The following is a 25,812-nucleotide window of genomic DNA, read 5'->3' as shown; positions in this document are numbered from 1 at the left end:
AATATTGAACAGAATAAAACTTGTTACGTATACTACGAGATTTAGAGAAGAGTATTTAAGTATTGCAAAATAGTGAGTTCTACACCGATTTTGCGAGTAAGTACGGGGTTGAATTGCAGGGATCGACAGTAAGAAGAAATGTTGCGTACCTATACACTAACAACACACTTACCTGATGCTAGAAAGACCATTACTTGACTGAACGTTGGCTTATACAGCAGGTACTTGTGGGGATTTTCTCTCTTCATAGGTCTCTCTCCATTCTTTAGAATCAGCAATAAATACGTAAATAAATACATAAATACGTAAATAAATACATAAATACAATTGGAATGCAATAGATAATTATATTACAGTTTTACAGTGTCAAATGTCAAACAAAATACACTATTACAGTATATATTTTGTCCTTATTAAGGGATTGCCTATTTCCAATGGATGTGTCAAAAACAAGAAAGTGTTTAACTATATTACACTGAACTCCATGTTATAGATCTTCAACATTTAGACTATTTGAAAGTGGAGCAAATTAATTATTGTATTAAAATATTCAATGATAATTATAAAGAACTACAATTATAGACATTAAAAATTCGCTGTCATCCGATTGGATATTCACTGAATAAACTGGTTAAGTTATGAAAACAATTATCAGTTCGAATAAGAATTCCCTATAGACTATGAGGGCACGAATTACTGAAATATAAGACATCCAACTCCTAATATCTAGTTTCTTCACAGTGACACGTTAGATATGAAAAGAGAAACCAGTTACCTTATTAGTCAACAGCTGACATCTTCCCCATGATTTTTTTTCTTCTTTTAGAAATGCAATCGAACATTTAAAGTAAAAACTACCGATCTCGAGTTACTTACTGTAATTTTAAAATTAAGAGAAATTCTTTCAGTACAATACGGAGAATACCATAATGAATTGCTACACCGAAACTAAAAAGTAGGCTGCGACTTATTTATTTATTATTTTCCTTCTGCAAAACGATCCGTGAAAGAATTCAGTTAGCTAAGATTCGAATTACAGCTAAAAATATCCCCAAAACTAGTAATGGCAGGCTTTCGGACCCTTTATTTGGAAAATCACGAGTTGAAAAAGTCGTTCAGATTTTGATTCTGCACTTTGTGGTTATTATGTTGGGCAGGTTATTTCCAACAACCATATCTAAACTCTACTTATATCTAACATGGTACAACATGTATGTGCAACTTTAAAGTTCATGACATTTTATATCAGATTTTGAACGATAAAATTCCTGTTAGAACTTAAAACTTTCCTTGCATTACGGAATGCTAATAACAACATACATTACATTGAACCACAGTATCTTATAAATTTGATTTTCTCTTCTTATTTTTTCTCCGGATGTATATACACTGCTTAAAAACAGATGCAAATGTGTTCTATTACCTGTCAATGTGAAAACATGTGTTAACATGAAAACAACTAAATATAATATTGCAGGATCCTTAGACTATTCTTATTTTATTAAAATCCTGTTCATGCCGTGATAATGATAATATTTAGCTACAATTCAGAAGAATCTATACATGCTAACCAGACAGTTTACTCATGCAGCTACATTTGCAGAAAATTGAGAAACAGTGAATTAGAGAAAGAAAAATACAACAGAAGTTCAGGACAAAATACTGAATCAGAATCTTTAAAGCTGCATAAAGAATTCCCCACACCTAGATCTTATTAAATAAGGAATCTATTATTTTAACAAAAGGAGGAAACAACCGATTTTTTACACACCAAATCCTCTATAGGACAGAATTTAATGATACACAAAGAGTGAAAAACTGTATGACTGAACCGAAACCCGAACCCGAACCCGAACCCGGGATCTTCGACGTACCGTGTCAATGCGTTAACTACCACGCTACCAGTCCGTTACCAATATACGGCAGTTGTAAATATGACCAACATGATTAAGTATAAATGACCCCCAATGATTGCCAGATAGTCCACAACCACCGGGTCCGTGAAAAACTATGCAAAAATTCCCCATAGCATAATGGAGTCATAACCACCCGGTCTTCGTCTTGATGTGTACCTGTCAACCAGCTGTTTCCTTGGAAGACAACAGATTCTGGCCCCGCCATCGACGTGATGCAGGAGGTATATATTATGATTCATTGGATCACGGAATATGTTGATGATTAATGGTTACGTGTTCATTGCGATCATAATGAACGTGATGTAGAGTTAACAGTGGCACATGTATGGGTCGTCGTTTGCGGAGGCCAATATCCACAGTTTATGATGATTTGTGTGTTCTGACATACGAGTACTTTGCCCTGTAATAACGTCTGCTGTTGATTGTGCTATTTCGTTTTATAAACTTGGGAATCCAGCGACGTCCTGTATCTTTAATAAAAAGAGGCCGATCCAGTACTGTGCAATTCCTCGTTATTTCAAAGTCTTTTGTCCACTTTCAGAAGACACTATGGCAGCTCTCGAACATTCGACAAGTCGCTGTTTTCGAAAGCTCGTTCCATGCTGTCTGACTATCACAATCTAATTCCTTTCAGCGTCTGATAGATATCCGGCGTTCCTTATTATATTCACACACAACACACTGACTGTCCATCTGTGGTCCCGACTGTTTGGTAGCGATCTGTTTCTTGCTACGCCAGTCTGACTTTAGCTGACTCCAGTCCCTACGTCCAGGTGTCATAATACTGTAGCTGTTTATTGCAATGAGGAATCCTTTGCATTGTTATATTTGTATTTCTGAATAAATCAAATACGACTTTCTAAGGGATATGCACGCATACGAAGCATCGTTATTTTAATACTACTGTCTCGTGTGACTAAGCATTTTCCCTTTTAAGCATATGTTTCTTTCATAGAAAGGTCATTTTAAGATTTTATAAATGTCAACTTTATTTCAGTGAAGTGTTCCTATCAAACTGGTCTTGTAATGGTAGTGTGTCGACAAATATTAAGTATTAGTAACAGCAAAAATTAGGATAACTGGGATGAAGGAGCAGACTTGACTGTTTCACTGGATGTCAGATCTTTTTCTAATGCTCTTTATTTTGCAATTAATTTAAACTTTACTTTTATTTTTGTAGAATTATTGGGTTCATTTGTTATGCAAGAAGAAGCTTACTCATTTCTTTATTCATAGGACTACAACTCATTACTCACATTTATTCTTCAAGCCGTGAGAATATTTTGGTACGGCTACACACGCAGTCCAGCTAAGAGTGGCGGAACTATGTTAGACAATGGGAGTTCTCTTGTAGAAGACGCGAGTGAAAAATTATAACACTTGAGGGTGTCGAGAATGTAGTTTTTACCGAATATAGCCCTGGGTTAAAGACTAAGCATTCTACAGCTGTTATTCAATCGTATTATACTGAGTATTGCAGATGTCCAATTTTGCAGAATGCTAATGAAAGCAATGTTACATATAATTTTTTCAAGTGCATTATACAAGCTATCATTGATCCAGTTCTTAATATATATATTATGAGATCTTTCCTTTCCGGTCAAGTAAGCATGTAATACTTCGCATTAGTTAAATTAAAATTGCATTATTCAATATAAATCGTTTGGATTGTGATTTGTGCTCACGATTTTCACGATGTTCAACATATGCATATACAGAATTTCCACGAAGTTATCCTTTATAATATTTCTACGCTTTGTGCTCTTTTACAAAAGGTTTCTTTTTCTTTCTTTTTTTTTTTTTAATCTAACTTTTGGTTGAGGTTTCCTGGTAAATTTTGCATTGGGACCCAAGGAATATTGCGGTATTTCTTTAATCTTTTCACATTAACCTTTGTAACAGCGTCTTTGTAGTGGTAAATAAGCTGGAATGGTCCAGGTTAGATTTCCGAACTTGGAAAATAATCGACCTTCAAGAAAAATCACTATAATTTCATTAATAGGTCCATTTGTAGCTATAAGCAATATGTGTTTAATTGCATGAAATAATCTACCTAAAAAATGAAACTATTTTTTTTTTTTAATCAGACCTCACTGTCACACTTTATTTTTTTTTTTTTTCTCTTCTACACAGCTCCACACATTCCTGTTTTCGAAACATGTATCTAAGATACAAAGAACCTTCAACGGTACCAACAAGAGAGTATTTTTTCTCTCTTCAATATCCGCATTTATTTGCTGTAAGTTGTAAAATAAAAATATGTATATCTATCTATTTGTATATATATATATATATATATATATATATATATTAGGGATGGCCAATTCCGGAATTTTTACTTTCCGGAATCCGGAAAGTAAAATCGGAAAATTCCGGATTTCGGAAAAATTCCGGATTTCGGACAAAATCCGGAATTCGGAAAAAATCCGGAATTCGGAAAAAATCCGGAATTCATAAAAAATCCGTATTTCGGAAAAATTCCGGAATTCGGAAAAATTCCGGATTTCGGAAAAAATCCGGAATTCAGAAAAATTCCGGAATTAGGAAAAATTCCGGATTTCGGAAAAAATCCGGAATTCAGAAAAAATCCGGAATTCATAAAAAATCCGTATTTCGGAAAAATTCCGGGATTCGGAAAAATTCAGGATTTCGGAAAAAATCCGGAATTCAGAAAAATTCCGGAATTCGGAAATATTCCGGATTTCGGAAAAATTCCGGAATTCGGAAAAATTATTTTTTCTTTTTGTAATCCTAAGAATTTTGTTCAAATGCAAACGAACAAATTTCCTTTTTGTAATCCTAAGAATGTATGATGCAAGTTAAGCTGAAACTTACATCCTAAAGTATACACTACTCAATCTTCCCATGGTTAATGAGATGTAGTCCAAAAGTACGATGTACTCCTAATATTTAATTTTCGTTTTACTGTGATATTGTCCAGATGTAAGACATGTCACACTGAGATAAACAACTTGACATAATGAAGATGTTATCATACGTAGTTTTCCAGAAAATCGTGAGAAACGATTTTTTATGAAGTTAAAATATGCGTCGCTTGTTGCCAGTGTGATGCAATTGATAACTTTTATGCTGGAATAGTCTTATTATTATTATTATTATTATTATTATTATTATTATTATTATTATTATTATTATTATTATTATTATTATTAATCGTTTATGTACTGTAAAAGAAAAATATGAACCGTTAAGTAGTAGATTTTATCTGTTGTTTTTTGATATCTTCTAACAGTAATAACAAATTGCTTGTAAATACGCAATGATTATCAAGGACAATGGCATATTAATGTAAGGACTACTCTGCAGACTAACAATAAACAATAACATAAACAATAGTCCCAAAAAAAAAGTAACTAACTTGGGCACGTCAGAATATTCGCGAGAATATAGGGACGCATTGAGACTAGCAAAAAACGTGGTGTTATTATTACTCAAAGGGCCGTACGATGGAGGCTTTAACGTTAATGTTAATGGCACCAATGAGCACTTACTTGCTCTAACGGTTAACCTCATTTTTGAAATGATTCTTAGAAGTGGGCGTGTTGGCATGCAGTTGGAGTACTAACGATTTGCGTCACTATCGAACACTAACGTAGCACTAGCGACGTTTAAAGTCGAAATTGGAGTCTGACATAAGTGGCTTGTCAACTTCACGGACATTATATTTTCCTTGAATGCGAGAATTTTGCGCCCTACCACGAAAATAGGAAAAAATGCGCTCGCAATATATTTGCACTGGAATGTTTGTGCCCTACCCCAAAAAGAGGGGAAAATGCGCCGGCTATATATTTGCACTGGGATGTTAGCGCCCTACAATTCAACTTATTATTGTATTGTGTAAAGTAACTTCCACTCGCACTTGAACTAGGCTTGCCTCTCATCGTCTCAGTGAGTTACTCCATCCGTTATAATATTCCGAACAAATGAAAAAAATACAATTTTAGTTCACTAAAGGGCAATCCATACAAATACAATTTTTCATTATACTACAAAATTTACAATAAACGTATAAATGACTGATATATAATTATTTATTAATATAATCAAAGAGTATAATTTAATCTACAAAAGGCTGTTTGGCTCTACCCAGATATCTCTGTTCACAATCCTTGAGAGTTGTTTGGCTTTTCAGGACACAAAATATAGAAAAGAAAATGTAAAGTGAATGTAAAATCAGTTCATTAATATTATCAAGAAAACTATGTACAGTGTGTTTATTTGCTGGAATTACACTTCAAACACACAATTGCGTTCAGTCGTTCTTTCAGGAAAAATGTTCCGGGGGGCACATTTAGTATTCCGGAGGGGGGTCACTGCTGGTACTATTCTATTTATTATTATATTATAGACGTATTAATTTGGTCTCCTCCCTGGGGGCACTCTGAGAGCTCTGGGGAGGCCAGTGTTCCCCCAAAATCATCTCTGGAAGAAGCAGTGATTGCGTTGATCCGTTGTGTTCTTTTGGCTTATATTGAAGTTTATTCTCCCCTTATATAGCCACAATGAAAATAAATCACAAATGGCATGGTTGTGGGGGGAGGATTGTTTATGCTGTAATGTCAGCCCCTCCGAGGAAATGCGTAAGCTCCAATAGGTTCTTTTATTTCGCAGGGCTCAAACTTCCCGGTGGAGGTACATCGCAGGCGCAATTTTCCCTGTTCTTGAGGTAGGGCGCAAATTTCCCAGACGCAAAATTCTCGACACCGTTCGAATGACCTCGGAAGACGATATCTTTTGCAATACTTTTTTTATATTCTTTTACTCGAGATTTCTTCATAGCTTCTTATTAAAATACTTACTAATATATCCTCATTTTATTGTCCTAACCAATCAATATGGGTATGTTGTCAGTAAAATATTTAGATTGATCGAGCCTCTGGTGTGTAACCACAGTATTTCATATCATGCCCCCATTAGAAATCTTGGCTAAACGAACCAATATATGTTGCCAATAAAATAGTTTAGAATGATTGAGCCCCTGGTAAATAACCGCAGTATTTCGTGACAGATCCCCCCCCCCCTTCCTATTACCATATTCTAGCTACGTGCCTGACTCAGCTAATTCTCTACATTCTTTACCAAGCACACATTTTCTAAAGCGGAAAATGCTCTCTAAATACCTAAGCTCATTATTTTCAGCAGATGCACAAACTGGGTAACATTCTATCTACATGAATGTTATATATGTCGATTACTGGAAACCGCTTCTCGCTATCTATTACCATATTTACTATATAATGATTAACGTTAAAACCGGAAATGGTTGATTTGTACCGCTTCCGGTTTGAATATTACATTCATCAGGGAACTCGATTCTTAACTATTGACTCTGTACATCATGGCCAAAATTGATTGGTAATCCATCAGATAGTTCTTGAGACTGTTTGTTTCACTGACGGACAGGATGAATATATGGCTATAGAGTTTTGATAAACTAAATTCGTTAATGAGTGATGATGGAACAAATATAAGAAAGGGAACCAAGAGTACCACCGGGAAAATTTTCGAACACAAAATTAGCCATCGAAAACCCACATGTCCTGGGTTAGAATACCATAGATGAAAACTCTACCACTGAGTCATCAATCACCCGCTTATTAGTTTTGTTAACTATTATATTAATATAAATTAATGAATGCCTGCTTATGTTAATTATTGAACAATTACATTGTATACTTTGTAAAGTCAAAAATTATAAATTTGTATTTACTGTACATACAGTGAGCGCAGAAAGTGTTCGTACACCTATGCTATTGAAACGAGAATGCCTGCGAAAAAGAAACAGAAAATTTAAGAAGTGTAATAACACACACAATATGAATAATGAAAACTAAGCTTTATGAATATATCAATAAAGAACCACAAAGACAAGTTTAATGGTCAGAAAGTAAATAAATTCCGTAGAAAATGTATAGAGTAGACGCAAAAAGTGATCGTACACCTGACGTACGAATACGAAACAAAGATACCACAACTGGGGTTCACTAGTATTCACCTGAGTATACACCTCTGTATAGCATGACGAGTAACAGAATGAGTTTAGTTGTGAATAGGAGTGAAAAAACTGCACGGTGGGCTGTCGAAATGGGAAGCAACCGAACAGAAACAAATGAGGAGACAAGAAAAGTAATTATTAAAGTGCATAAGAAGGGTAAGTCTTTGAGAGAGATAGCAAACCTCAGGAGCAGATCCAGAGGGGAGCGATCGGGGACATCGCCCCCCCCCCCCCCCACATGAGGAAACTTTCTTATTTTATACTAGCAGCGTTCACCCCGCTTCGCTGCGGTCACCCCGGAACGCAATAAACTTTGTTACTTAGATAATTTTTACTTTTTCGCTTTCAAATTGCAGTAAATGTTAACATTATAGCGCCTGTCATTTATGTTAACCCGCCGAGTGACACGGTCATGCGGGTTGCATATAAATACGTTTATTTTTATACCTATGATGAACTAACAAAGGATTTGTACGTTATGGACACTTGAATGGTCAATTATCTCAAGACACTGGTAATTAAAAATTAAAGTGATATGATAAAAACCATCTAGGGTCCAAATCCTAATAACCCCCCAAAAATGAAAGAAATTGGTTCAGCCGTATTAGCGTGATGAGCTAACAAAGGATTTGTGCGTTCTCTTTTATATAATAGATATAAATAAACCCATCCATAACAAGTTTGGAGCTCTTAAAAGTAGCAGTATTACTGCCGACCGCCCCTTCCCCAGAAGTCCGTCCTGGATCCGCCCCTGTATAGAGTAGCCACAATCGAGTATTTTCCGCTGTATGTTTGGAGTCGTTGTCTTGCTGAACAATAAATTGTTTTCAAGAACCATCTTCTGCGCACTAGTATGGAGATATTCCTTTAATATGTTAATATACACTTTGTGGATCATCACTCCATCGATAAGGTGGAGACGACCCACTTCTGAGGCACTCATACAACCCCAGACGAGCACGGACCCTCCTCCGTGTCTTACTTTAGAGACGAGATTTTGAGGATTCATCTCTGTATTCACCTTGCGCCATACCATACGCCTCCCATTGGACTCGATAAAATTAAATTTATTTTCGTCCGAAAATATGACCCTATTCCAGAAAGAAGCCTGATCCCTTATCTTTATACTCTTTTTCAAACTTTAGTCTCTTTATACGATTTGTCTTGTTCACCCAGAACATTTTCCTGGCTATCCGACCATGATACCCTGCAAATATTCCGCACTGTACTGGCTGATACTTTAACACCGCGTGTTTCCAGATCCGTTCCCAATTGCACAGCACTGCTTTTTGGAACCTTTTTTCTTTCCCTAATAATGTAACGTTTAACTTGTTCACTCAACACTCTTGGTCTTCCAGTTCTTTTTTTTTTTATTATTATTTTTTTATTATTTTTTTATGGTTTCGCACAGTGATAGAAACATTATACATCGCAATTATTGTTTGTACTGTTGAACAAGGCCTGTCTGCAAGGTTTGCCAGGGGCGGATCCAGGACGGACTTCTGGGGGGGGGGCGGTCGGCGGTAATACTGCTACTTTTAAGAGCTCCAAACTTGTTATGGATGGGTTTATTTATATATAAAATAAAAGTTTCCTCTTGTAGGGGGGGGGGGGCGATCGACCCCCTCTGGACCCGCCCCTGACTCTATAATACCTTGAAACAGCTTCGCACACCTCCCCAATCCCCAGACATGAACCCCATAGAACATCTATGATCTGTTCTGGAGACAAGAATCAGAAGGCACAGCTTGTCTACTAAAGAAGGCCTAAGAAAAGCTATTCAAGAAGAATGGGACATAATCAGTCCCGAAGCTACAGAACTACGAACTACTACAGGTGAAATCAATGCCACGAAGACTACAGACAATCATTAACGCACAGGGTAATCCCACAAAATATTAAATAACGTAATATACTTTATAAGCATTAATTCAAGCATAAGTGTACGGTGACTTTTTGCGTTTACAAAAAAGGAATTCTCTCTTTTCTTCTGAACAAAACAGTGATTGTGTTTGTTTGGCCTTTCTCTTGTATATAGAAATAAAATGTATGAATGTGTAGTCTTAATTCTGGTTATATATATATTTTCCACCTCCCGTTCTCATGCTAGCTGTTTTCAATATAAAGTAGGCACGGTGTACGAACACTTTCTGCGCTCACTGTAGGTATGTTGACAATAAGCGAATGTTATTAGAATATTTGTTGAGATTTATTTTCCTTCATTGCCTTTCGCCTGATTAAAAAGTAGTTTGCAGTGCTTTGGAGCAGCTGCAGGTGGGAACGCGATAATGTTTGAGACATACCGGCGACTTTTTTGTGTGTAAAAATAAGATCTTTCTCATAAAGTAGTAAATAACTGCAGTAGCAATTGTCTACGTAAATGATAAAGACATATCCAACTACAAGAAATTAATACAGTATATATTGCCTATTCATTATTGTGTTTCTCTTTTAACAACTACTACCTAAGGATGGCTAATTCCAGAATTTTTACTTTCCCGAATCCGGAAAGTAAAATCGGAAAAAATTCCGGATCTCGGAAAAATTCCGGATTTTTTCTGAATTCCGGAATTTTTCCGAAATCCGGAATTTTTCCGAATTCCGGAATTTTTCTAAATTCCGGATTTTTTCCGAATGTCGGAATTTTTCCGAAATCCGGAATTTTTCCGAATTCCGGAATTTTTCTGAATTCCGGAATTTTTCTGAATTCCGGAATTTTTCCGAATGTCGGAATTTTTCCGAAATCCGGAATTTTTCTGAATTCCGGAATTTTTCCGAAATCCGGAATTTTTCTGAATTCCGGAATTTTTCCGAATTCCGGAATTTTTCTGAATTCCGGAATTTTTCCGAATTCCGGAAAGTAAATTTTCCGATTCCGGAAAACAAAATTTCCGGAATCCGGATTCCGGAAAATTTTGGCCATCCCTAATATATATATATATATATATATATATATATATATATATATATATGCAAATAGGCTGTGTGCAGAATTATAGAAGTTGAAACAATTTTGATACGTTTATGTTTTGTTCTGATATTATCACATAAATGTGAAATGTTAATCTTGATAGGATTTAAATCTTTATACATACACAGGTAACGTATTCCATTAAATAAATTTTCCAAACGCTTGTTAAAATAACTAGACCATTACCCTGGGGTCATTTCCAAAAGGCATAAATTATTCCAAGCTTTTCTTTAGCTTCCCAGTGCTACTCAAATTTTTTGCATATCGTTTCACTGCGCCCTATATAAATTACAAGCTGATTTCTACACATTAGGTAAAAGTTACACCAAAAAAAGTAGAACAGAATAAGTGAATATACATGTTTCAAGTGCCCAAAGGATCAACTTTCCCACGAAACTAGCAGAAGTATTTTCAAATATTTCATAACGCTGCATAACCAAAAGATCATATTATCTACACTAAATAAAACGTATTAGCTCGTGAAGGCAGTTAAAGAGTGTTTTAATAATTTAACAGTACACTTACCCACTACAAGTAATATTTTTACCTACTACAAGTAATAATATGCTGATTAAAAAAGGAAGTTCGTGAAAATTCCTAAAATTTTCAATCATTGCAAATTCCTTTTTTTTTTTTTTTGTTTGTTTGTTTGTTTTCTATTCTTTAATATCATATATGCTTCAAAATTCCCAGAAGACATTATTTACATTATCACTGAGCAACATGTAATGACCTGTTACACTAACTAGTAAGAACTTTCCATATGAATGCACAATGACAACGCAAACTAATGGTTTCAATTTTACATAAGTATACTAATTATAATGTACACATCCGTAGAATGTGGCAACAAGGATTACAGACCGCTTCTATATCTCATAAACAGCAGAGAGCGGCATTCATTGAAGCAATACGTAATCAAAACAACAGAAGACCTTCGACAATCTTCTTGGGTTAGCAATCTTTCCTATTGGTTTAAAAATATTTTAAATTCTTCCCTGTCCCGAGTCAAACTTCTTATCTCCAGTTTTTCTTCCCTACATCTTGTAATATATTTTTGACCATATATTTCAATTGAGCCTTCCTCATCAGCCAATAGGTTTATGTGATTCTGATTTCTCAGTGTGTCCAGTCATCCTATCTTTCTTTTTGAAAATATTCACAATACGCTCTTCTATCTCGTGTTATTTTCAATATTCGTTACTCGATATCTCATCCACCCACCTACTTTTCAACGTTCTACTATAGCACCACATTTCAAAACCTACATTCCCCGTTCTTCTGAAGTCCACGTATTACATCCTTACAACGCCGTAGTTCTCTCGTGACTATATGGTTAGCGTAGTTTTGGGTTTGGGAGGAACGGGTTCGATTCCCAGTGGGAGCTTATGTGGTTTGTAATCCTACGTTAAGCTGTAGGTTTACGTCTCATATAGCCTTGATGCTGAAAGGGACACTAAAACTCCAACCTATCATACAACGCCATGCTTCATATACTTTCATCAGCCTTTTCTCTAGTTCTATATTCATACTTCCGGTCAGAAGATTTTGCTTGGTTCAAATATTTTCTTAGTCTGGATTTTACATCTCATTTGCATCTATTATATTATATTGATTGCTTGTTATGTTACTCCCTGAATAGCAACAATATTGTACCTCTTACACAAGATTATTTCCTTTTTCGGTTTTCACTGTTCTCTTAGGAGATGTACGGTGTGGCTCAGTAGCGCAGCGCTCATCTCTGCTGCGAAAGAGTTCCTGCTTCGATCCCAGGCTGAGACTGCACATCAGTGAGCTTTCTCAGATTTGTTTTCCCTACATTCTCAATCCGCCACTTCTTCACTTACCTATCTCCTTTAATCTTAAGGGCTTAACCGTGGGGATTTTTTTTTTTTTTTTTAATATTATTTTCGTTTCGCTATTGTTGAGCTACATGTTGAATTTACTGCTAAGACCTTTTGCATTCATTTAGACTTACTTGAAACAATTTTACTTGTATTAATAAAATATTCACATGTTGTTCGTGTTTTTATTGGAGATGACATGTGTACTATTGTGAATTACTTGAGAATATCGAAGACAAGATACATAAACTGGAATTAAAGTGGTGATTACAGTACATACACGTGTGTCAAACGTTCTCAGCGTGTATAAATGTGAGCAGGTGCTTTCTTTTAGGACTGTACGCTATTTTAGAAGTCTTCAACTACAATTCTATACTATCATTCTTATTGTGTGAGTCATCTGGAGAGAAAAGCAGATTCACAACTTCCTCTTTCATTCCAGGAAGCCTGCTCATTGGCAATCTCTTGATACAGTAGTTTTCAATTTCTTTTTATTATACTCTTTAAAGTTTCTAGCCTCTCTGGAGATCGTCACAGATTAAGTAATTTCTAAAATTGTCAGATTCAGGTACTGATTTCAACATTTCATTAAGATGTTATGTAAGACACATGATACTGCGTATTTCATTATTACCTGAAGTTTATTACGAGTTGTGTAGTTTATTCTCCTCTTCTGCCTGGGTAGATCTATCACTGTATATACGAATACTGTTTCTTTTAAAATGTGAACAATATTTATCATCCTGTGTAGTTCAGTAAGCATTGTATGGTAAAGGAGAAGGTACTGGGATTCAGCCCATTGTTACTTTTAAATGGACTAAAGCAACCATTCACAATTCATGAAATAACTTCAGGAATAACAATGTTTGGTAGACAGTGGAAGTACCTGAAACTCACGGTATCTAATCGCCATGAATCTCAGATCCCAGCTGGATATAATTTGGTTTTTATTTCACTCAGGGCATATTTAACATTTTTGCCACTTCGGGCCATTAAAAAAAATGAAGCCTCCTAAATATAATTATCAATACGGTATAGAAAATTTGAGGCAGCGAATAATTAATATTTTATTTAAGTGGAAGCAAAAAAAAAAATAAAATAAAATAAATAAATAAATAAATAAATAAAAATAAAAATAAAAAATAAAATAAATAAATAAATAAATAAATAAAAATAAAATATATACTGGCATAATAAATTAAATAATATATAACTTCCCGTTTCACTTAATAAAATTATCAATGATTTGATTACTGACTAATATACGGTCACTGCTGAAGAGAAGTATGAAAAAATGATACGAGAAAATTTTCAGCCCTCCAAAACTAACCGCCCCGAGCCATGAACCAAGTTGGTCCGTGCGTAAATATGGCCCTGATTCCACGTAAAACTGTAGGTCTCCTCCACATAGGTCTCGATGCTACCGAAGAATGCAAAACACCAAGAAACAGTGCTCGAATATCATGATCTGGAATCAAATTCTGATGCTGCCCCCAAAAATAAAATATAATACTAGGTAAATGTGATTTCAAACTCATATAACTACCAAATGTATTTGCTATCAATGATTCTCAAACAACAGCAATCTGTAAGAAAACAATACCTAAGCTATGCTTTCACAATCTACAAACATGGAATATCGCTATAATAAAGCAAACAGTTCAAAATATTTGCTGGATCTTGCTTTCTTCCCCTGTGGCCATACAGGAAGGATGAAACATGTAAGGTAGAAATTCATCCACTAAACAAAGTAGAAAACAACTTTTCTCTAACTGAATTTTTCTAACAGAAGAATTTGTAGTGAGGAATGCAGAAGAATAGTTAAAACTTTAATTCACATCGTTCCGTATTTTGTTACACAAATTTCATTTCATACTGAAAAGCTTACCGAAAATAATAAAAATCAACCACAGTCTAAGTGCAAAACTAAGGAAATACACTTTTATTAATACGAAAAATTGAACTTTTAATTTTCTTTTTCAATACCGTAGCTTATGAAACCAGATCTGCTGTTTCAAGTAGGATTCGAGTAAATACTTGGATTTTTATCCGAGACTAATAATTACCAAGAATGAAATGAGTGCAATATTGTTACATATTCCTCAGCGATCATTTACATGTTGTCTTATGGGAATTGAGAAACTGAAGCAATATGAGTGAAACCCTCTTATAATCTATTTTCACCATAAATACGAAGGTTGTCAATAAAGTACTGGCAACACTATCGGGAGACTAGTATAAACATGATCGGGGCCCGAAGGATCTGGAAATAAGTAATTCGAACTATTGTCGAGCATGCAGTCCCACAAGAAGTCAGTTAAGTGAGTAGTTATGATGCTATCGTAGTTGAAGCGGTCAATAGTGTATGAAGTCCCTTGAAATATGTTACGAAACTTGAACCGCGTTCTTGAATGAAAATCCACGTGGTCCGTAGTAAAAGAGTGCATCAATGTCATGAAGGGTTGCAGTAGCATGTGGCAACCATGCGCTCCCGTATCGGAAGGCCGGACGATGGGTCAATGAGTTTCATTTAGGCCGGGAGAACTCAAGGAATTGGATCTATAGCGGTCGTCCGTCCATTACTTCGAGGTAGATGGAGTTAATGCAAGGTACTTTTTAAATTGGCTGTCACTGGACTGTCAGGGGACGTAACCTAGAAATTGAGTATACTCATCAGTGTCGCGCACATTGCAATACACGTTCTCACGTTGCAGCTACAGAGATATTAGCAATTGTTTGTTAGATGATATCGGGACATTCACCTCGGCAGACATAAACATGAGCGATTTTGACCCGTATCCACAGTTAAAACAATCCTTAAAACAATTCCAGATATCCCATCCTTGCTACACACTAGAGCGATCCATCACCGAGATCAACGAAAACCGTCTTACCAAGGGCAATCGACGGCTACTACAGATGTGAGAAATAGTGTAAAACTGGGAAGGCCAACCTTTTTTAGGTTTGAGAACTACTTTTCATCTTGCAAATCACTATCGGTCTACTTATCTCAAAATATGCAAATGGTGTTGAATTACAATGATCCCGAGGACCATAACCACATTTTGACGTATGCTGAAAGCCGCGGCTTACAAAAAGTTTTCTCCCTTCTTTCTTAAACTCTCCCCTGCAACCTGTAAAACAACTAATATTCAGGAATATCGCATTCACCTTACTAACTTAAACAAAACGTGTTCCCTTACACAAATTAATTTCTACAATCCCAACATAAGCTTTTTTTTTTTTTTTTTTCTTTACATAATGCGTAGAAAAATATTTTGTTTTAAGCAAGAAATAGGGTTGCCAATTTCGAAAATTTATAATAATAATAATAATAATAATAATAATAATAATAATAATAATAATAATAATAATAATAATAATAATAATAATAATAATAATAATAAGGGAGGTTTCTTTACGACTTTACAGTTATTATGAATGAACACGAAGTTATTATCATGAAACATTTTATTGCACAAACTAGCTATAAAATGATTGTAGCGTACAGAGGTTCTTATTTAAACCCGTACAAAGTCAGCAAGTGCTTAATACTGGTAATTTTGAATGGGATTAATCCACTGGAATTACTAGTATTGGAACTGATAATGCTAGAAGAGAACACCGCGTGCTACTTCTCACGACTTACAGGTCGACTAGTAAACAGCGGTCGATGCGTTGGCCGTTCCTGGCATAGGACAATGCAGAAGATTATATTGCAGTCTTACCATTTGATTATTATTGTACTGTCACTCGCATGTAGGATTAGGATTGGGAATTAGATTCTGGGCTTTCGGCATCTATGGCCATGTTAGCCCTTTCCGTTTGAGGGATGACGTCCCTCTGTGATCCCACTACCCATAGAACTGGGAAGGAAGAAAAGAATAAGGAAGGAAGTGGCATTGGACCATTATGTTAGGTATCATCACGGCATTTGGCTGTTGTGAAAGAGGAAAAGCCAGAAAAACTTCACTCAAAATGACTAGCCTGAAAGAACTTTTAAATTTTTTCGAGCGAGCGTCCTTGCCGGGAATCGAACCTGGGACTGCTCGCACCAAAGGCCGTCAATAAAATGTCTCCACTAACTATGTTCCCAGTACTTTATCTAAAGCCCTCGTATAAAACACAATTTTGCGTAAAACTACCTAATTCTCACCTCTAACAAATTAGATCCAGTTGATTCTAGTCAACGCTAAGTTTACAGATGAACATGGACCTTGAATGGTTTGTTTCCAAAAATCAATTTAAATCAAGTTCTTTTGACACCAAAAATATCTGCATTAAACATAGGAATAAAAGAATGCAAATATGAAGTATAGTCAATGCAAAAGAACATAAAAAATAAACTGAAAAAACGTGAATACATTATCTGAACAATGTTCACTGTAATAAATGAAATAAATTGCTAATATTGTGTTTTTAAGAAAAAAATATACAGCACAAATTTATATTGGAAACGCACAACTACAGTTGTAAATTTACGTTATTTGGCATGATTTTGTGCACAGCAAGGTCGATAATAGTTAATAATTTAAAGTGATATGAAGCTACACAAAATATTGTACGATTAGTCTCCAGGGCACGTGGAAATATTCATTGTGTCTTGTAATATTTCAAGAAAATTACGAAAGCAATGAAGTATACTAGACTGACATGAAGTATACTTCGAAGTGTTGCACCAACATTGTGCTGTAAAAATACAGTGAGGCAACATTAAGCATAATTACAAAGGAAACACTATCCTATGAAGATTACTACAGATTTCAGTTCGACACACATCGCAACTCATCCGTTGTAAATGGGTTAGTAAGCAAACACGTAGGAGATCTTTAAACAGATGTCGAAGGTAGATATTGAAAAATACTTCTGTTATCGGAACACAACTGGATTTAAAACTGCATTTTTTTTCAATCTTATAAACAATGACCACGATAAACATGCTCATTGAAACGGCGGCATTAATCCAACACTATTTTGAGCACTGATTATATAGGGTTATTCGAAAAGCGCGCCGGTTTTGTTACATCAAATTTGAACTTTATTTTTTCAAAACACTAACAAAATTCATAAACATGTTTATCACACATTCCGATTCAGGAATGGTGAATGACGTCGGGCATATGACTCCTCTACTGCGCTGGCATGCAATAACTCTGTTCGTGAAATTCGCTATGACTGCCTGATAAGTTTCCACTTGGATTTCGCCGACTTGTAAAAATTTCATCATTTAATTCACGGATGGAATGGGGTTTATTGGCATACACCACCAATGATTTAAAAGTACCCCAAAGAAAAAAGTCGCAAGGAGTTAAGTCGCATGGCCTCGTGTGCCATTGCTGAAAAAAATGAAATGAAATGAAATTTTGAGTTTTACGTCCCACGGTTATGCCGGTTAGGCTAAAGGAGACGGTGATAATGAGTAATGAATGAAATGGTGGAATGAAGAAAGTGGGAGGAAACGGGAGAACCCCGAGAAAACCCACGCACACGGTGTTTGTCCACCACAAAGTTCACTTGGCGGGAGCAGGGTTTGAACCCGAGACCCCTAGCACCAGAGGTGAACGCTCTACCACTGAGCCACCGTGGCCCATGTGCCATTGCTGGTTTGCATGGTTTGCATTACGTGAAATGAGGCGATCCGTTCTGATAAAAGGTTTTCACAATTAGCACATGTTAAGCTGCTTCATGGCTAGATACAGATTGAAGAAATGCGAGAAATTCAGACTAAGGCGACAATCGGAATGTTTGTGGGTAGAGCAACAATACAAAACAATGTAGGCAACTGAGAAACAAAAATCTGCCAGACGATCCAAAACAGGCGCGCTTTTTGAATAACCCTTTATTTCACCGAAATGTAGTTTCATGAAATAAAGGTATGAATGGGAGGAGGGGATCTGTCCAATATCTCGAGAAAGTAGTTTCATACAATTAACTTTTTCTTGTAATACATGTACAGTTTCAAAGATCACAGTTTTCGCTTTAAAGAAATCCTAGTATTATCTCCTCGAACTTCATATATTATCTCCCTGTACTTTGGGACTCGTTGTATTCGAATGTTTGAAAGAACTCATGCCTTATACATACTTAAAAATGAAGTGAATAAAAAAATAATAATAATCGAAATTATCTACTTGACATTCAGAATTTAAGCACAAAATAAATTAATAAGAAGCAACTTATTTAAAGTAAAGTAGAAAGAAACTGAATACATTTTTTGTGTTAGTAACATAAGCTACAAGCATCTAATCTCTACGAACGAACAATATCTTCAGCAAACATGCAACATTCCAAGTACATACAAAAGGCACTCGTCCTGGGGCTGGGGATGCATCATATATATGATTAAAGTCTTCTTGAGGTTCTCTTTCTAATGTCTGAAGCATTCTAAACATGTCCATTGTTAGTTCACTGAATTTCACCTGGAAGAAAAGACAAACAGATTATACTTTATAAAATTAAATTTTATTTTGTAGTTTAAGTCCCACGGTTATGCCCTTCAGGCTAGTGAAAAATAATGAAATTATGTTTTTTGTGCTCCACCGGGAATCGAACCCGGAATAATGTGCACCAAAGACACACGTGCCACTAGACTTGTGAGGAGGGTTACGTTTACTTTAACCCCTTCCACTAAGATTTATTTTCTGAATTCTGATAATTGAAGTATAAGTTATAAAAGAGTATTATAGATGATTTATCATTATATAACTTTAAAAACATCAATATAGTAACCCTACGTGATGCTACAATAGTTTAAATTTTATGACGAATGTAGCTCGACATTGTGCGATTTCGCACCGGGAGGTCATGACGAGCTAGACTAGTCATTTTAGTGCAAGGGGTTAACAGATAGTGCATGTGACATACTACAACACCACATCGTGTGACAAATTAATTGAGAAATAAATAAAACGAGTAAGACTGAAAAATTTTCTTTGATGTTATGGATTTGAGCAAACGGACATTAAAGGCTACAAACTGTGGCACACATAAGAAGTCAAAGTTAATATGACATCCCTGAATATTTTTATAAACTTCTATTTTAGTTTTCGCGAGATCTTTCAGGCCTTCAACAAATTGTAAAACGATTATATCACGTAATTACGATAAATATCAAAAAGCACATGACAGAAACAAAATCAATTTAGAAGAAACGACCACTGCTTTCCATCACAAGAAGATAGCCACACACTAATTACAACTACATAATAATCTCCAACGAAACAACTTTTTCTGCTTTATGATCTAGTATCACAGCGTACAGTGGTTCTGAACAGATAAACTTTGAAGATTAACTCTTCTTCAATAGAACAGCTCCCTCGTGGCTGTGTGGATAGTGTATGTGCCTCGTGCATGGGAGACCTGGGTTCGATTCCCGACGGAAGCTCATGCGGTTCAGATCCCATGTTAAGCTGTAGGTCTACGTCTCATAAAGCCTCATTGCTGAACAAGACACTAAACTTAAATCCAATCCAATCTTTTTTGACAGTAAATCAGTGCTATTGCATAATATTTTATGTCGTTAAATTTTGGAACAGATTTTCAGAGTAAGAAACAGCCAAAAGTGAGTTACAGATCAGTGAACATTATTTCTATTTCAGCCAATTTCAGTGGAATCATTTTTTTCTCTCTCTCTTTAGTGGAAAACTCAAGCCATGACATTGTTATGACTAAGTCTCGGATTTCTATGACATGTTGCATTTTAATCTTATTTTTTTAAATGTTTAATTAAATTTAAGCATATTTTTGACTCTTGTGAACATGAAAGTAAGTTTTTATTGGTCATATAAATGCTCGGCCCGAAGTGTTACAAAGGCATATTTTTGATCGTATTTTAGACGAGTTTCACTCACTGTTCAGAAATATATTTGCCAGCATTGGCGACGAGGTTATCAGGAACTTCCTTGCTTAGAGATATTTGACCTTGCGTACGGGATTTGAAAGAATACTCAACTACTTTGGAAAGAGAAATTGCTGGCTCAGCACTTGCCTATCTCTGTCTTTCTCCTTGTTCCTTGCAGAGATCCCTGAAGTCCAGTTTCTTTATTGCATATTTTCCACACTGTACGGTACCGTAAAATATAACTTTTAAGGTATCGTCTAAATTTATAACCTGTAAACTATTAATTCGCTTTACTTTATTTTTCACGCTAAAATAACACTACTTCCGTTCATGTTTTCCCTTTATATGATCTTTATAGTGCTGTAATGGATGTTTCACTGTTCAAGGATTCAGGACAAAATAGATACGTAAACTTCTTAATAAGTTGTTATTCTTAGAACTTTTTATCAAGTTTTTAATAAAATTCCGTTCAGGTTTCCTCTGGGATTAGAAATGTGCTGTGATCGTTGCTTCAGAAATCAGATATTTATTCAGAACAAAATAACTTTCTAAATTTCTCAATAAATTGCTATTCTCAGGAGTTTTTGTTAAATATTTAATTTTTACATATGAGCTATTCCATCATATGTTGCCATTTTTAAGGAATAAATGCACCTATATTTTCAAAGCTTTTACCTCCAAGCTTTAGTTATAATACACATACACACACAATGCAGCTTTAATTAATAGCATCTCCCCACAGAAAAGAAGCAAAAGATTGAGATTGGATTAGAACTGCTAGTATTAATCAAAGTTACTACACAACTTTCTGCGAAATATATGGTTCTGATCTAATTTTTTCTTTCTTTCTGTAAATAAAAAAGGCGGAGTTTGTTTTCTGCTTTCAATACACAGTCGTATGAATGACACTGAATATGTGAACGCATCGCACATATTTACTCATATCTAGAACTTATTCTTTTTCTACTCAAAACTATTGTCAAAACACTACCACGTGGTTTCCTGTGAGTTTTACCAAAATAATCTTGAAAAAATTTTAACATGAGAATTCACAACTTAATGCAAAAAATTTCAAATTTGGGAAAAGTTACCTGATCATTACAATTGCCTATAATAAGAATTTCCTGTAATGTCAGATTCATCACTGGGGACTTCTCTACTGGTGGTGTTGTTAAAGGGCTCAACCTAAAAATAAACACATAATAAAGCATAAGATCAAGCTATAAATGTCATAAAATATAATTCTCAGAAGGTCATCATACTGAGTATTTATACATGTAATAATAAACGAACTGCAAACAAAACACTTACCAGTTCTGCCAATGAAATTCTCACAAGAATTTAATCACGCTCTAAACATCTACAGCCTGCCTTATTGGAGCAAAGCTAGTGTGTTAGTCAGCGTAGCTCCATACTTCCGGAACTCATGAAACTTGGTTGTATACACATCACATTTACACCACTCAATCAATCCTGACCAAATTTTGCATACTGATAGTGACCACTCATCGAAAAGACATATGGTGGTTAGATATGGAATCCCACATGCAATGGAGGAATAATCACTTACAAATACTTCCCATACAGCTCAATGTAAAGTGAAAAAAACTCGCCAAATCAAGTGAAACTGATTTTCCAAACACTGAAAATAAGTGGGGAAACATCGATTTCTTCTGTGCACATACACATTTTACCGAAAATGATCACGTAAAAGGTGCTAATTTTATCCACATTATGCAGATCGTACATTGTACATCATTATGCGTACATCATCATGCAAAAATATACATATGTAAAAAAATAAATAAGTAAAAAAAGTCAATACGTTGTGTACCTTCTCCAGCTGTAATGTTGACCTACCCTTTTGAATAGAAGACTGTGGTACAGGTGTCGAATGACAGCCTGGGGAATTGCATTCCACGCTCCTGCTACCTTGTAAAGCAGTTGAACAAGGTTTATCATTGGGGCTGCAGATTACACCAGAAGCTGTCAATCGAGTTCCACATCGCTCAGTAGGCAACAGGCCAGGTGATAGTGAAGGTCAGGAAAGTTGGACACGCGCTGTAGTGTGTGTTGAGTAACAGAGCTGTTTGAGTGGGTATTATCATATTCAAAAAACACATCTCCCCTAATGATGTAGGAACGGTAATCAAAATATCATCGGGTCGTATGATGTTCTTTGTAGTAGTCAATGAGTTTTGTATGAACACCAGAGACAAACGATCACAGTAGGCTAGGGTTCCCATATTACGATACCAGGTGTTGGTCCTAGTTTTGCTGCCGTATACACTAAGGAATGTATGGTTCACCCAGTCGAGGCCGCACCTACAAATGACTAGCACTACCACAGACAGAGAACTGGCTCTCATATCTAAGCACAATCTGCACCACTCACCATTACCGTTCTTTTTTTCGCTACACCATTGGGGATACCCGCGAGGCAAAAAAATAAAAAAAAAAAAGTCCTGTGAATTGCACCAATGACCTTAGTCTCACATCCAGCAAACGTTTGCAGATGTCCTAGCTGACCCCTTGGATGTGACATCGGTTCTATGTGCTGCAGTCATTGTGTGATCCGGAATGGCAGTTCATCTGATGTAGACGCACAGGCATGTATCCGTATGCCACTGCAATAGGGAACCAAGCTAACATGCGTGCACATCTTGCTCGGACAAACGGCGCCAATATTGATGCACACCAAACACTCCGTGTAACATAATGCGAGATTTTGCGGAACGACCATCACATCTTCGCTGGCCCAAGGTATGCCTTCACTCGAACTTTACAAACTGAATTCACCTATGCCGTCTTCTTCGAATTTGATGCACAGTACGGTGTTCGAAACATTCAACCAGTCCTGTGGCACACCACCAACAGCTACTACAAGCTTAGCAGTTCCAAGGTTTTCTATTGAAATCATAGGGCGAAGCTTTTATCATCGCATAAACAGACATCTACTGGACCCCACTCGAATATGGTGTGTCTACTTCACTTCGTTATACCACTGTACGTTTTGGAGATTTCCAAAGAAAGAACAAAAAATCGTTGACAAAATACAACGTAAAGTAACTATCAAATTATCTTAGGTTACTGTTGTTCTTTTGGAAATTTTTCCTCAACATAAATACTACACTGAACGTGGACCTAACTTAATGTGGAATAGAATCACAGGTACTTTCACTGAAAATCTCACTCGAGTCTCCTGCTTTCATGTACAAGGGAACAAAAATTAACTGTTTCAGGCGCGCAAGTTTACTCAAGTTACGACTTAATACAAAATATATATAATATATATATATATATATATTTCTGCGAGAAAAGAGTCAATATCGTTTGACGAGACTGTACCAGTGGACCGACCAGTATGGGCAGTTTTCGGAGGCGAAAGCAAGTAGGCGGCTCTATCTTCCAACTGGAGTTGGAAGATTTTCTTGAAATACTACAAAAAGATGTTCTTCACCAAGAGATACAAATGTTAATTGTAACTGCGCAGAGAGTAATCGAAACATTTGTAGAAGGGGATAAGTAGAGGGGAAAACCAAATTGTAGTTTTATACCATTTTTAGCAATCCTCTATTAAAAAAAAAAAAAAAAAAATCTTTGAAATGTATTTTCATTCAGAGGCTGATGAACATTATCTCTTCCACATCTTTACTGCCATTTCCATTATCAAATACTGTAAAAGTTTTCTAGAAGAGAAGAAAGACAACGTTTTCTTCATTTTTCTTTCTTTCTCTTAAGTATATCAAATTTTTCTTTCCGATTTGACACATTAAACACAATGAAGATCTCACTTCTCCGGGAATTAGGTTCTTGTCGGAACGAATCGGAAAAATGCATTGCAATAGGAAGGATTTATTCTGACAAATACATTGGTTTTCCTTTTTCCCCTTGTACCATCTTTCACTGGGCCCCCATATACGTAATAGTATTTTCGAGTTCGAATATACTATTTGTCACTGCATTTGTCACCGCATTTGTCACTGCATTTTTCAAAACTCAGAACACAAATTTTCTACTTCAGTCCAAGAAGACTATTTAGAAGACTTTGTGCATGATCTTCACCTACCACAACTACAAGAAATTTTTAAAAGTTGCACCATATGAACTTCGTTCTAAAAACTTCAATTTGATACGTTGAGTGTTGTAGTGAATTGTTATTTTAGAAAGGGCATACGTTCTTCATACATTTATTTAGTGACATAATTTAATTTCTTCATTCGTACACGACGGTAACACGATAATTTCTCCACGCAACATAATGTGCACTCAAGAAGTCTAACTTGTTGTCATAATGTGTAATGAGATTATTACCTCAAGTTTCATTACTGTCATTGAAAAGAACATAAGCATTCTGCTGAAACTGTTCGGTAATTGATCAACTAAAAATGTTGACGCAAATGAGAGTAAGCACTAGACTGTAGTTTACGTTAAGTACTCACCTATGAGATAATACTATGGCATTGGAATCAGCATCGAGCACACTAACAACCCCATCGGCTTCAATGAAAGATTTTATTTCACCTAACACTAAAGACCACTCTAGTTGATCATCTGGTTCGTAAGTACTCGTATAGTCATCTATTTGTTTGGCTAATTCCTGAAAACACAATAAAAATTGTATTTTAAACAATATCACATTTAGTAGAACGTGCTAATACATAACAGACACAAATTGCCTTTTAAGATTACAACTTATGACATGAAAGGATTTTTTCGCTCAGAAAAATAACGAAAATTTAAATTTTGAAGAGGGACATTCCAGTATTTTGTCCTTCATAATTTGGAAGTATGGAATGGAAAAGGCTTTCATTTTAAAGGATATTTTATTCGAGTAATAGATAATGTAATAAATTATGTAGTCATTGAAGATAAACAGCGAAGCGGATTACTACACATAAGGGTGTTTCAAAACAACACCGACAACGTTTTCGAGGTGATTCCTGATACCAAGATAAGATGAAAAGTATAGACCAACCTGGATGCACAAATGCTTCCTTTCGGAGTTATAGGCTGCCGAAAACATGTTTAAAAAAAAAAAAAAAAAAAAGTTTAAAAGGTCCATAGCTTCAAAACTATGGGACCTACCGTAGTCGGGTCAAGACTTCATTTAGGAAATATGTGCGCTATCCAAAAATACGTTGCAGAATCCCAAGGTACTCACGCAACAATTTTTATAGAGGCAGTTTGGCTACGGGCATATAATTTGAAGTATGCAGCAACTG

At 35.6% G+C, this 25,812-nt stretch overlaps 1 protein-coding gene across 2 annotated transcripts in view; it reads right to left on the bottom strand.

The window, feature by feature from the left end:
* The window catches only part of LOC145690466 (protein SCAI), a 96,984-nt gene that overhangs the window by 27,034 nt on the left and 44,138 nt on the right, over positions 1-25,812 (bottom strand). For both annotated transcript variants that reach the window (XM_081765374.1, XM_081765373.1), the window contains exons 6-9: positions 25,030-25,187; positions 21,679-21,772; positions 19,047-19,166; positions 173-263 (exon numbers count right to left, since the gene is read on the bottom strand). In XM_081765374.1, coding sequence (XP_081621500.1) covers positions 173-263; positions 19,047-19,166; positions 21,679-21,772; positions 25,030-25,187 — 463 coding nt within the window. The remainder of the gene's footprint in view (positions 1-172; positions 264-19,046; positions 19,167-21,678; positions 21,773-25,029; positions 25,188-25,812) is intronic.

This window comes from Thermobia domestica, chromosome 7 (assembly GCF_964235325.1).
Source record: "Thermobia domestica chromosome 7, izTheDome1.hap1.1, whole genome shotgun sequence".
NCBI classification, from domain to species: Eukaryota; Metazoa; Arthropoda; class Insecta; order Zygentoma; family Lepismatidae; genus Thermobia; species Thermobia domestica.
This window is presented reverse-complemented; position numbering and strand designations above follow the sequence as displayed.